Genomic DNA, 12651 nt, shown 5'->3' with positions numbered 1-12651 from the left:
GGGCAGGGAGGCGGCGGCGGTGCAGCCCGGCTTGGCTGCGGTCCGGCGGCCCTGTGGCGGCGCCCGGCGGCAGGCGTGGTGTCGGTGTCGCTCCTTGGCGGTGGGGCGACGTGGTGGTGCCAGGTGGCTAACGTCGCTACCCCGGCCCAGATCTGGGCCCGGCGGGCCCCATCTGGGTCCTAGCGGGCCGGCCCCCCCGGCGTGGCCTTGTTGTCTGCGGCGCGGCTAGGAGGAGAAGCGGCTCGGATATGGGGCATCGGCACCGATGCCGTGCCGGCAGCAGCGCAAGGGCGGGAGCTTTACGGGCCCACGAGGGCTCGGCCGGGCCCGTGGGCCCACGGGCCTGGTGTGCTCCTGCTATTGCGTCCGGACGGCTAACCTCGCGGACGGTGGAGGTGGGGCCCTCCCGCGTGACGACGGTGCTGATGCCCTAGTCCGGGCTCTGATTCTTCGTCGCGCTGTCCTCACTTCGCGGGGCCGTGGTGAGACGGCGTGGAGGCCTCATGACCGCGTTGGCGCAGGGTGATGGTTGGTTTGGTGGCTGGATCCGGAGCACCCGAGGTGTGGGTTGGGATCGGGGGAAACCCCTGTCGGCGTGGCCGACACCGGCGCGGTGGCGCCTGTGGGTGCCACCTGACCTTCTGGGAGGGCGTCGGGGGCTACCCTTCCTTTCACCTCGTCGTGTACCGGGGGAAACCCTTGGCAGCAGCGTCGTCATCGTCGCGATCCTTTCTTGGAGGTGTTGATAGGTGCCGGCGTTTCGGAGTCTTATAGCCTAGTGGAAGATCCTGGTGGGCGCAGCGTTCGCGAGGCTTCTTCGTTTTTGTTGATCCGCCGTGGTCGGCATTTGTTTCTTTTGCTCTTTCTCTGTCATTTCTTTTGGGCGTGACTGTGCTGCTTCCACCCCAGCATGTATTCCTGTATGGTTCGGTTGGTTGCTTTGTATACAAACCGGGGGAACCTTTTTCGGTAATTAGTAGTAGCGTGCCACATTAACCCCTCGCTATTAGTAAATATCTCAAGCGGACAGGACATAGTAGTAGCACGGGTGGCAAAAACGTGCGCTACTAATAAGCGAATAACTATAGCGAAGTGAGGTGAGGTACCCCACGCTACTACTGAGCATGTCCACCACCGCACCACCACCACACGGGCCTGCACCTTTGCCCGCGGCTAGGGTTTCGGGCGCCTCCCGTGTTCTTGCCAGAATCCACCATAATCGGTGATTGTGAGGCCGGAGCTTGCGGGATCCATCACCGGCGGCGGTCGGGAGCCCTCGGGCGCCGCGTCCTCCACCCCGGCGTCTGGCGGCAGGAGGATCCTGCGCACGCAGACCGCGGGCAACCTGGGCGAGTCCATCTGCGACAGCAAGGTGGTCCCCTCCTCGCTCATCGAGATCGCCCCCATCCTCTGCGTCGCCAACGAGGTCGAGGCCAGCAACCCACCCGTCGCGTACCTATGTAAGGCTCCTGCTCTTCTTCGCACATTCATCTTCTGTTAATTACTGTTACCAAGGCACGAAAGCAAAGCAGAGCAGATCCTCTTCTCTCTTTGTTAATTATACTTACTACTCACTGCTGCTGTATTCTATTTGCACCGAGTCTGCCTGCATATTATAATCTTCATGCTGGAGTATAAGACTAGTGCTATCTTGCAGCCGGTGATAGTCCATGGATTGACTGTTAATTTATTTCATTAAACAAGCCCATAATTCCTTCTCTACCCAGCCGCACCACAGAGTACAGAGAACTACTACCTCTTCTCTTGTCTCACCCATATACACAAGTAATTTACTAGCATCTCACTTGGGTGCTACCTAGGTCGCTTCTTCTACTACTAATCCACCTAATTACTTTTGTGTATTTAAGCCTGTGAATAGTTTGGACTGAAGCTACAGTTTCAGTCAGTTTTTCCGTTGGACTGCTTTTGGATTGAATGAAATAGGCTAATCCCTTAAATTGATTTAGTTTGGTCTGGGTTGTACCTATTACTAGAGGCTGGGGCGCGCCCGAGGCGTGCCTCCTGTGCGATCCTGTGCGCACTTGCCTTGGTAGCGGAGTTGTGCACATGCTCCAACATGTAGGCGGTCTCCAAAAGAGAAGCAGAGTTCATCGGACCATCACAACACGGAATCGTCAAGTCATATATAGAAGACAGGTCCTGCTGATGACGTTATGCCTAGAGACTGGTTGGTGAAGGAGAGGCGGTGCCCTTCCTTGCACTTGAAATGGAAGGCGCACATGTCGCCCTCTTTTGATGTTGGCGTGATGGCGAAACCATATGACAGTTCGTCATGATGTGGTGGCCCTCTTGTCGGTTCCAAGCATGTAGCGACCATCGCAGCTCACGGTTCCGTCTCCGAGCTTGAGTGGCAATGTGTCATCATCTTCTTGATGTATTTCTGTAGCTTGTCCTCAGTGTACTCCATGTGAAAGTACTGTGAAGACAAAGAGTAACAGTTAGTTCATGGCAAGACTTCTTCTCAAGCATTACAGGTTAGAACTTGTGTAGTATTTGCTCAGCTAGAACATATGCAGTAACAAAATATTATGCAAAAGAGAGTTCGATGAATGTCAGTGAGCATAACAAGTTATTAGAGTGAGAAAGAATAACGGCGAAAGAAAATCAGCATTGTAGATAGACATAGAAAACCAAATTTGTCATTTTCACATAGACAGTGGGCATGGCAGTAAAGCACCAGCATTGGTGTTGAAAAATTAAAGTGAAAAGTGCAGATATTCTGTGACAATCAATCAACATTTTTTTATGAGAAAAAATGATAAGAAGTGACACTCTACAATACGGAGATATAACTTGCTACATGATGAAGTTAGTAAACATTAGCTTTATGAAGAGCAGGCTATGATTTTGAACATACCATGCATTGCCCTGGTTTGGCAAATGTCTTGCTGATGGTGCAGACATAGTATTTGATCTTTGGCCTCTTCTTCCATAGCTAATGTAAAAGTCTCACCTGCACAATAAAGCAGATGAAAGATACATTAGTGTCAAAAAAACATCCTACATTATGGGACGGAGGGAGTAATAAATACTTCTGACATGTTTACTTCGGTATAGTGGATCCTACTTATCCAATGACCCATATATCTCAAATAGTATTAGCTTAAAATCTAATGCAATAGTGAACATCCAGCATATTCTCCAAAGTTACAGAATATAATAGGTTCAGAGAGACAGAGACTATGTCCATGATGATGACCAAAAAACTTCAGGTCAACATCCAAACATACATAATTATAGCTGGAAGATAATTACAAAGAAGATTTTCAGTGGCAAACATGGCAAGCAAATTATCCACCGAATGCTTCATTGCATGTTATCTGCTGATCACATAAGAAACAACATGAAACAGGGAGTGCCATGTGGCAGGTGTTGTTTCTCGGCTTTATGTTTTGACCTCACATTGATTGGTGCTTGCCACTGTACTTCCTCTATTATAATCATCATCATGTTTGTGTATTTCAAAGTCTCTGTTGTGTAGATCATGTAATCCTTGCAAGGAAAGATAAATAATTGCAATATCTGCAATTAAAAAAAGGATTTGGCAAGAAGGGAATAGGTTTCTATAGAAGGATAAGAGAAAGCTTCCATGACAAGTGGGATCTCACCGTTACAGTTGATACAGAAGTTGATACAGAAGGATGGCTGAGCATAATATTTCTCTGGATCCTCGTCTCTAAACCTATTGGCAAAATTTTACATCACCATATATTAAGATCAAGGGCTTATGGATTAAAGAACAATGGATAACACATAAATAAAGCAGGAAGTGCTTTTAAAAATGTGAGTTTTGATATGCAATAAATATTCAGCCTAATAGTTGAGGACATAAAGACCAGTTTACTGAAAAATTCATCACTGGGATATATGTCATAACGAACCTCAAATGCAGAATGGAAAGCACCATAAAATTAACTACCCGGAGACAAGTTATTCGTGGCTGTCTGGTTCATTTCTTGTGAGCAACATAACTATTCTTAGGGCATCGCTGTTAGAATGAAAGGCCTAGAGAAATGAAAATTTACAACATAAAATTCAGAAAACTCTTGTGGGCAACATAACTATTCTCTAGCCATCGATGCGATAACTAATAACATTATCTTTTCATCTAAGAGGACTTTACTAATGCAGCAGTAACATATATTCTCAACTTTCTCAAAATGTAAAAAGGGGAAGAAAGCAAAAATGAATAAACAATAACAAATAACATTGCAATGATACAAATTGGTTGACACTTGTTCTTCAGCTTAGACAATCTTGAGCTAAGACATCTTTTACATATTGAAATGCATACTGCATCTTGCTCCAAATTTCTAAGAAGAGAAATAAGAACCATCCGAACCATCTTGCTTGGAGCGTTATACAAGAAAATCTACAGTACACTGGTATTTGTTGTTTCTCTGTAGATAGCTGAATTTTAAACGTCAGCAACACAAAACATCTTTATACAGCGGCACATAACATTCTCTCTCAGAATCTCTAGGAACAAAAAGAAGAACGAACTGAACAATCTCGCTTGAAATCTCATACAAGAAAAGTTACAGTAAACTGGTATTTGCTGTTTCTTTGCACATAACTGAATTTTAAACGGCACAAACAAGTCCACTTAGGTTGATCTCGTTTTAAAGCGTATAACACAGCAGAATTGATCTCAAATTTATGCTTGTACACATAACAATTCTCATCAGAATCTCTAAGAAGAAGAAGAAGGATGAACTTGCTTCAAATCTCATACAAGAAAAAGCACAATAAACTGAAGCGGCAAGGAAAAGTGCTGAAAATCGAACCTGAAGAGAAAGATGATCCTTTGAGCACATGAAACAGCATGGCAAATCTGACGACGAACCGATTAGTGCGATTTCTGAAATAAGAAAAACAAATTTAACGTCTCACAGTGAAGGGACATAAGATCAAACAGTTCATGAGCATGAATGGAGTCACACAGGCACGAACCAAAAATCGACACAGGAACATCCATGGACACGCATCAGTAGAACACAAAACCATACCTTGGCGACGATGACAGGCGCAGAATTCATCGACGAACAAGATCAGAGATCGATGAAGGAGTACAGCTCTCACACTCAACCAACAACCACCTGCAAGGACAGAACATCCACGGCCACTAAGCACAGCAGCAATAGATCCGAAAAAGAGAAGAGGGAATTTCTTAGTTCAAGACCCTACTCCTAGACACATGCACCATATGACCACCATGGTCTTTAGTGAAGCCAAATCTGCATGTAATATGTGCAAAATAATTTGAACAATGTGTAAAGAAACATTGTAGTATTATTCTTCGTTCCTACTAACATAACGGATCAAAGTGGTTTGTGGGGCACAAAAAATGAATTATTTGTTTCAAAGGGATTCCACATAATTTTGGGAGGATTTAAATCCTTAGAAACTTTCCATATGGGGCCGGTTTGATTGCAGGACTGAAATATTTAGCAGTTTAATTACCTAAACGAGGCCTTCAACTAATGCCATTAGAAATATTCAGCATGGGCGAAAAGGCCCCTGGGAAGAGGATAAACCAAATCCCATCGGCTCTTAGAAGCAGCAAACAATAGATCCATGGCACACACGCACTCATGACTCAAGCAACACAGGAAAGATCCCACATTGAAAGAAGCAACAGTCACGCATTTCATCGAGCAGTTTACAAGCAGGGGAACGGACAGAACCAGTTGATGTGGGAACGGACAGAACCAGTTGATGCATCCACTTGGCGAACCAGTTGATTGGCAGCAAACCAATTTTTGGCATCAAGCCAATGAAAATCGAGCAGTTTACAAGCAGGGGAACCAGTTTATGGCAGTTGATGGTTGTGCGCATGTCGTTGGCCAGTTGTTGGTTTGCTGCCACCGGCTTGTAACTACTACCTCTGCGCATCCGAGCCTCGATGGCAGGCCACATGATCGTAGTACCAAGAGTAGAACTGAAAATAAATAACTCGAATAAAATGAAAGCCAGAAATCAAGATCTCTCTTCCATTAACACTAAATCATATTTCATTTTTTCAGCCCAACAAGTTTTTATAAACTGTACACCACATACTTTTGGACCATATTTTCTTTCTACTATTGTCTATCACAAATGAAAAGCAAATACCACATACTTGCATTTCTTAAAAATATACGTGGGCTCCAATAATCATATAATTACACATATTTATCAGACTCGTAAGAAAATTAGTGCATCGTGCTATTTATAGTAAAAGAGGAGATGCACTTGTATAGTGCCAAGAATAAAACATGGATTGTTCTAATATACCTAGCCGAGCCTTCTTCTTCAGACATGTCTCATCCTTCATAATTTCATATCTGGCATCTCATCCTCACCTACATCTGAGGTCTCCAAGATCCCATAGTATCCTTAATCAAGCTATTTTGTGGTGGACAACAGAAATCTGAAGATTAGATTCAGAGTGAGAGACGCAAGCGATGTGTAGATGCATGGAGTGTCTGTAGTCATTACTTACTGCTACTTAAATGTTGATCCAATGAGATTTATACTCCCACCAAGTGCGTCCGGACGCGTCGGTCTGGACGTTTTACAGGAGGGCGTTGGATATGCACTAATAAGTTGAAGAGATGTTTCTGGCCGTACTCATATTTCAGTAGCTAGTGTTCTGCACGCTTCTACTCTACCGACTCCTTTGATTCATAGAAAATTTATTTTAAAAATTGTAGGATTTAGATCCTTAATTTGTTTTTCCTACGTTTGACATTTGATTCACAGCATTGAAATCCTTACAAAACAAATCTCGAATTAATTGAGAAGTAAAAAGAGAAAGGTCTGGAACATATTATTGTTATTAGCTCATGACTTCGGCAATGACTCCGGCACCAGCGGTCCCCCCTCCTTCCCTGAGCGCAAATCTTAGCCCTGCAGAGCACATAACAGTCAGATGAAGTTCTTCTCTGCTACTATAAAGCGATTCAGATGACAAAGTTTGAATCAATGTAGACGTACCTGGTTCGAGTGGAACAGGCAACATCAACTCGACGATTGCAGTTATGTTGTCACCAGGCATAACCATCTTCACGTCCGGAGGCAACTCGATTTTCCCACGGATGTCAGCTGTCCTGAAGTAGAACTGTGGGCTGTAGTTTGAGAAGAAGGCAGTGTGGCGACCACCTTCATCCTTCACAAGGACGTAAATTTCCACCTCAGACTTTTTGTAGGTCTTTACTACCAGGTTTGCGCACCACCTGAAATAGTAGGAAATGCCAGCTAGTGAAAACCAATAAAAAAATGCAGTACTATTGGAAAAGGCACCAGATAGAGACAGTGTCACAAATATGCAAGACCAAAATGAATCAAAAGTATGCAGCAGCAGATAAAAAAAATGAGAAGGGCAGTGTAAAACAACTGAAGTAGAATGCACGAACTGAGATTTTGAACCTGTCAAGGTAAGCTGCTGTTAATCAACCTTGTAATTTTTTTTAGTGAACCGAAGTTTAGCCACTTAGATTCTGATTTTTGGGTCTGTAATAAGGCGTTCAGGGAACTGTTTTACCCCTGTTTAGATTCAGAGTCTGTTTTAGACTTTGTTGTTGTGGTACTCGTATGGCTTCAGTTTCTTCATTGAAATATGGAGCCGGGGGGAGGCCCCTGATTTTCAAAAAAAGCTTTATCTACTTTATTTTTGGATGCAACTCTGTATTAGTGAATACCTGCAATAACAATAGAAATTCATTTTTTTTTGTGCAAGCAGAAAGTGCTACATAGTTGCTAGTCAAGTATTAGCAGCAATCGCTTAAATAATTCAATATAAACATGTGTTAATCTCAGATCATTAACATTTTGTCTACTTTACAACATGAAGTGGTATCTAACTTTCAAGGCAAAACCTACTTGGAAGGCCTTATCCATGCAACTAACCTTCACATATACCTGCATAATAGAATAAGCGCACTGATTAGTACAAAAGAATTGGTGTTGTAATTTTCTTATTTGTTGCACCCTCATGAATTCAAACAAACATGTACAGAGTAGAAGATGATATATGATCATAGCCTCCTTGTTGTTTCTCTGTAGATAACTGAATTTTATCAGTTAAGTTCATTTCCTCTTAAAGCGTACAGCATAGCTCAATTGATTTCAAATCCATCTTTATACAGCGGCACATAACAATCTTTCTCAGAATCTCTAGGAACAAAAAGAAGAACGAACTGAACAATCTCGCTTGAAATCTCATACAAGAAAAGGTACAGTAAACCTGTCTTTGCTGTTTCTTTGCACATAACTGAATTTCAAACGGCACAAACAGGTTCAGTTAGATTCATCTCGTTTTAAAGCGTATAGCACAGCAGAATTTGTTTCAAATATATGTTTGTACACTCGATCATAACAATTTTCCTCACAATCTCTAAGAAGAAGAAGGACGAACTCAACAAGCTTGCTTGGAATCTCATACAAGAAACAACACAATAAACTGAAGTAGCAAGGAAAAGCGCTGAAAACCGAACCTCAACAGAAAGATGATACTCTGAGCAGATGAAACAGCAAGGCAAATCTGTGAGCTGGGGTCGATTAGTTCAATTTCTGAAAAAAGATAAACAAATGTAACGTGTCACAGTGAGGGGACATAAGATCAAACAGTTCATGAGCGTGAATGAATTGACACAGGCACGAACCAAAAATCGACACAGAAACATCCATGGATACGCATCAGTAGACCACAAACCATACCATGGTGACGATGACAAGCGCAGAATTCAGAGACGAACAAGATCAGCGATCGATGAAGAACTACAACTCTGACATTCAACCAACAACCACCTGCAACGACAGAACATCGACGACCACTAAGCACAACAGCAATAGATCCGAAAAAGAGAAGAATATGTCCGGGTAAGGGAGGGGCAATCTCACCTTCATGGTGGTCTACACTGCAGCGTCGGCAGCCAGTTCATCGCAAAACATTGAGAGGACGGAGGAGAAGGCTTGCGTGACAGCGAGGGTTGAGGCGAGGACGCAGGGACTGACCTCACGGGTTGATGGACGGCGACATGAAGCCGGAGGGAGACGACCGTCTGTGCGCTCACGCTCCTGCCAACAACGACGGCGCCGTGGACCAGCGCTGCCGCTCGAGCTCCTCCTGGGTCGACCTGGGAGAGAGAGAGAGAGCACGGGGCGGCCGCACTCGACGCCGTCCGAGATGAAGAGGAAGAGGCACTGAGGCGGTTGGACGCTGAGGTGGGAGGAGAGGCGCTGACGACCACGCGCAGGAGCAGCAGAGGCGGCGACGACCAGGCGCAGGAGCAGCAGAGGCGGCCGCTGCAGGATTTGGGGAGGGGGGAGAAAATTTGGGGAGTGAGCGAGGCGGCGGCGGCGGCAACCCTTGCCGATGTGAAGGAAAAACGAGAGAGATTGGAGAGGAAAGGAGAGGTCGCGTGCATCTGGAGAGAAGGGGTGGAGTTCGAGGCGATTTTCAGGTTCTCTCTCTTTCTTCCAAATGAAGAGACGACTTGACCGACTCACATAGCAATTAATCCCGCGCCGCGTTCGTTTTTTTTCTCTCTTTTTATCGCTGTGGTCCCTCTGCCTACGTGGACAGGGCGAGCGAGCGCCCTTTGCGCGACGCATAATGGGTTGTATTGGATTGGTTTGGTTTAGTCTGGACAGAGACGCATCAGTCTTAAACGGTTTCAATCCATAAACCAAATTGTCGAACCAGACCTGCAGCGCGTTGAGTAAGTCCACGACGGAAGCAGCCCTGGATGCCCTGGATGCGTGCATGATGTGTATTCTACTATTACCTGTGTAGTGGTACTGTATTTTGTTATTCCACCACAAATACAACACTCCTTTCCTCTTCTCTTTTCTCTCATGGAGACGCCGCAGCGCGCGCCCGCCGCCGGCGAAAACCCACCACTGGCGACCGTGGAGAGCAGGGGCAGCAGGAAGTCGCGGTGGCTCGCGGCCCTCTCTGAGCCAGATCTCGTCCGTGACGCCCCCTCTCACTCTGCTTTCTTTTGCCTTGCTTTGCTTTCCTGACCAGATGTTCTATGTTGCAGGATTTGTTCACCAGCCTGAAAATGCTGGCCGTGAAGCGGGCGGAGACCACCAGACGTCCCCACCTTGCCGACCCGTTTGATTTGCGCATGCTGCGTGCTATCGGTATTGCTTGCTGCATCCTCCGCTTCCTCCATCGATGGACACTGGCACGGAGTATGCAGTAGAATGCTTAAAGTTAGTCGATTGCTGACGTGCTGCTTGTTTCTTGCTCGATGCAATGTGCTCATCTCTTTGTTGTTTGGTAGTAGAACAATCGTCGGTACTCTGAATTTGTGTGTGTCGAACTTGGAGCAAACTTCTGAATTCATAGTGTAGGCCTTTTGAATTCAACTTTGCTGTTTCTTGCTCAGAGTAAATCATTGTTGTTGGGTAGTAAATCTACCCGTACTTTCTTGTCAATTCACGTGCCATTGTAGACATGTTGTAGGAGGTTCAGCTGTTCCTGTTTTGCCAGTACTATGAATTTCTACGGTCGATACTCTGAAGTCATGTGAAAAATGGGGGGATTTGAAGCAAACTTTTGAATCCATAGCATAACCTTTTATTTATTTTTGCTGAATTAGAACTGTAAACTCAACATGCATCTAGAAATGCTACAGCACGCTCAACCAAATGTGTTAGTTACTGAGTCATTGGGCTGACTTTATACAAAAACCTGTTGCAAGTGCATGGAAAATGTGGCACTTGCCATTCCGGAATACTACCCCTTTTCTCTGTGATTGAAGTGTCTCTGTTGAATACTTCTAAACTGAACAGTTCCATTCAGAATTCTGACACTTCTTAGTGTAGCATTGTAGCTTTATTTTTACATGATCAAACTTCCTTCTGTATGCAGTATGCAGCCACACTATGTTATATATCTTCAGTAGTAAATGTATCATCTTAATAGTGTACTAAAGCTAGATTATTTTGTAGCTCAATTTTTAGGCTTTCTCCATGGTTAATATAAATTAAGCAAAGCAATGTTTACTTTGAGTGTAACTCTAGTGCCATTCTTATTATTCAATGTACATCGATGGTGCTGCTGGACTTGTGCTAGTGAGAGGGGAGAAAGCTAACAACCTTGGCCTTTAAGTTCTAGCAAGGATCAGAGGGTATGCTGATGCTGCTCAGGTACATCTTACTTGCCTAGTCATTAATCATCGTTGGTGAAACAAATGTCATTTGAGAAATCTCGGTCCATTTTTCTTGTCAATGAAGACTTTTACCAATATTATCCTTTCCCGTGCCTCGAAACTATCAACCTGGCCCAAAGAATGATCTTTTTCTTACGATTCATGGTTATTTTTTCTTGTTATTATGCATTACTATTGATTCATGTGCATGTGCTAAAAAGTAAAAAAAAATACCCTACTGGATTTGGATGCGGACGCCACTAACAAATTTCCACTTTCCGACGTGGGCGCAGGGGTGATTGACGTGGACTACTGCGGCCTGGTGGGCGTCGTGCTCTCAACCACTCGGAGGCGGACTTCATCATGAAGCCCGGCGATCGCGCCGCATAGATGATCGTCCAGGTCATTGCGACGCCGGAGGTCGCCGAGGTGGAGGACCTCGACGCCACTATCCGGCGCGAGGGAGTGTTCGGATCCACCAACGTTTGAACTCCGAGCCTTGATAGATACATCTAGAGAAGTGGTCTAGTTGTTTGCATTTGATGTTAAATGGGATCTCGTGATCTCGAGTTGAGATGTTCAATGTTGTATCCATGAATGCTGCAAGTGCTAAGATGGTTCTGTGAACTTAGTTTATTTACACTGGACGTGTCTTTTCCATCCATGAATACTGCATCTGACTTTTTGTGTCTTTTTTTAATTTCTAGTTAGTTAGTTGTAGCGTGGGGGGAAAGTGGGGGGCTACTAGTACTTGGATAGTAGTAGCGTAGGTGTAAGTGGGGTGCTACTGGTACTTAGATAGTAATAGCGTAGGTGCTTAATAGTGGTAGCGTGGGTGCACCGCGCTACTACTAACTTTTTTAGCTGTAGCGCGGGGTAAAAAACGCTCTACTGCTAAAAGTTAGCTATAGCGTCTTAGTAGTAGCACGGGTGCCCACGCTACTGATAAGCAAAAAAACTACGCTAGCGTTTTTCCTAATAGTGTTTACTCAATTACACATCCCTCCAAGTTGAGCCAAAACCGTCCCAGGTGACCTCTAAGCAGCCTCACGACGATTTGAATTGGACTTGTTTCGACATCCACCGCCATTACCTTCGGGAAGCCACAGATAAAAGAACTTTCTGCGACACCAAAGCGAGGTGGGTGAATGTCCCCTGTCTATCCTTGCCCCATATTTTTTCGAAAATTTCATGAGAAAATCCAGATTGCCGGTGAGTTAGAACTTGTAAAGCCAAAACTAGTCAACCATGATGTCTAAGCTCGGTAGTTCTGTGGAAGTGCACAACCACGCAATAGTCTGTCATTGTTGGTTCATTGCCGACGGATGGTCAAAATTGTTATTGATCGACTCGCCACAAACTGAGGTTTCAAACAAGTACTCCCTCCGTTTTTATTTACTCCGCATATTAGATTTGATTGAAGTCAAAACTTTGTAAAGTTTGATCAAGTTTGTATAAAGCAATATAAACATTTACCATAAAAAAT

At 44.6% G+C, this 12651-nt stretch overlaps 1 protein-coding gene and 1 long non-coding RNA gene across 22 annotated transcripts; one reads left to right on the top strand and one right to left on the bottom strand.

The window, feature by feature from the left end:
* The first annotated feature begins 1113 nt into the window (after window positions 1-1113).
* On the top strand, window positions 1114-10469 carry LOC123076981 (uncharacterized). Its single transcript, XR_006436326.1, has 2 exons — window positions 1114-1460; window positions 10050-10469. It is a non-coding gene; the product is annotated as an uncharacterized lncRNA (long non-coding RNA).
* On the bottom strand, window positions 1781-9915 carry LOC123076980 (uncharacterized). 21 transcript variants are annotated; one of them, XR_006436321.1, is made up of 12 exons: window positions 8905-9913; window positions 8722-8811; window positions 8499-8574; window positions 7885-7923; window positions 7000-7238; window positions 6298-6912; window positions 5031-5962; window positions 4809-4882; window positions 3630-3703; window positions 3419-3513; window positions 2879-2974; window positions 1782-2437 (listed from the first exon to the last, which is right to left on the bottom strand). XR_006436321.1 is itself a non-coding variant. In XM_044499154.1 (7 exons), exons 2-6 carry the CDS (start codon window positions 6321-6323, stop codon window positions 2957-2959), a joined length of 462 nt encoding a protein of 153 aa, XP_044355089.1. In that variant the 5' UTR covers window positions 6324-6912; window positions 7000-7878; the 3' UTR covers window positions 1781-2437; window positions 2879-2956. The 21 variants fall into 21 exon arrangements, 1 of the variants encoding a protein (XP_044355089.1); XR_006436320.1 differs by having other exon boundaries at window positions 3424-3513; XR_006436315.1 differs by lacking the exon at window positions 3419-3513 and adding an exon at window positions 7547-7703 and having other exon boundaries at window positions 1783-2437; window positions 8905-9911.
* Window positions 10470-12651: the final 2182 nt, after the last annotated feature.

This window comes from Triticum aestivum, chromosome 3D (genome assembly GCF_018294505.1).
Source record: "Triticum aestivum cultivar Chinese Spring chromosome 3D, IWGSC CS RefSeq v2.1, whole genome shotgun sequence".
In the NCBI taxonomy this organism is placed as follows: Eukaryota; Viridiplantae; Streptophyta; class Magnoliopsida; order Poales; family Poaceae; genus Triticum; species Triticum aestivum.
Note: the sequence above shows the minus strand (reverse complement) of the source record. Positions and strands in the feature narration are given on the sequence as shown.

What these genes read in the sequence shown, in the direction of transcription:
- LOC123076980 (XM_044499154.1), bottom strand. Translation starts at nt 6,323, where the DNA reads ATGTCTGAAGAAGAAGGCTCGGCTAG. An exon ending in GTCCGTTCCCACATCAACTG is followed by an intron (nt 5,121 to 5,708) that starts GTTCTGTCCGTT and finishes CTGTCCTTGCAG; the next exon opens with GTGGTTGTTGGTTGAGTGTG. An exon ending in CGCCTGTCATCGTCGCCAAG is followed by an intron (nt 4,883 to 5,030) that starts GTATGGTTTTGT and finishes TTCTTATTTCAG; the next exon opens with AAATCGCACTAATCGGTTCG.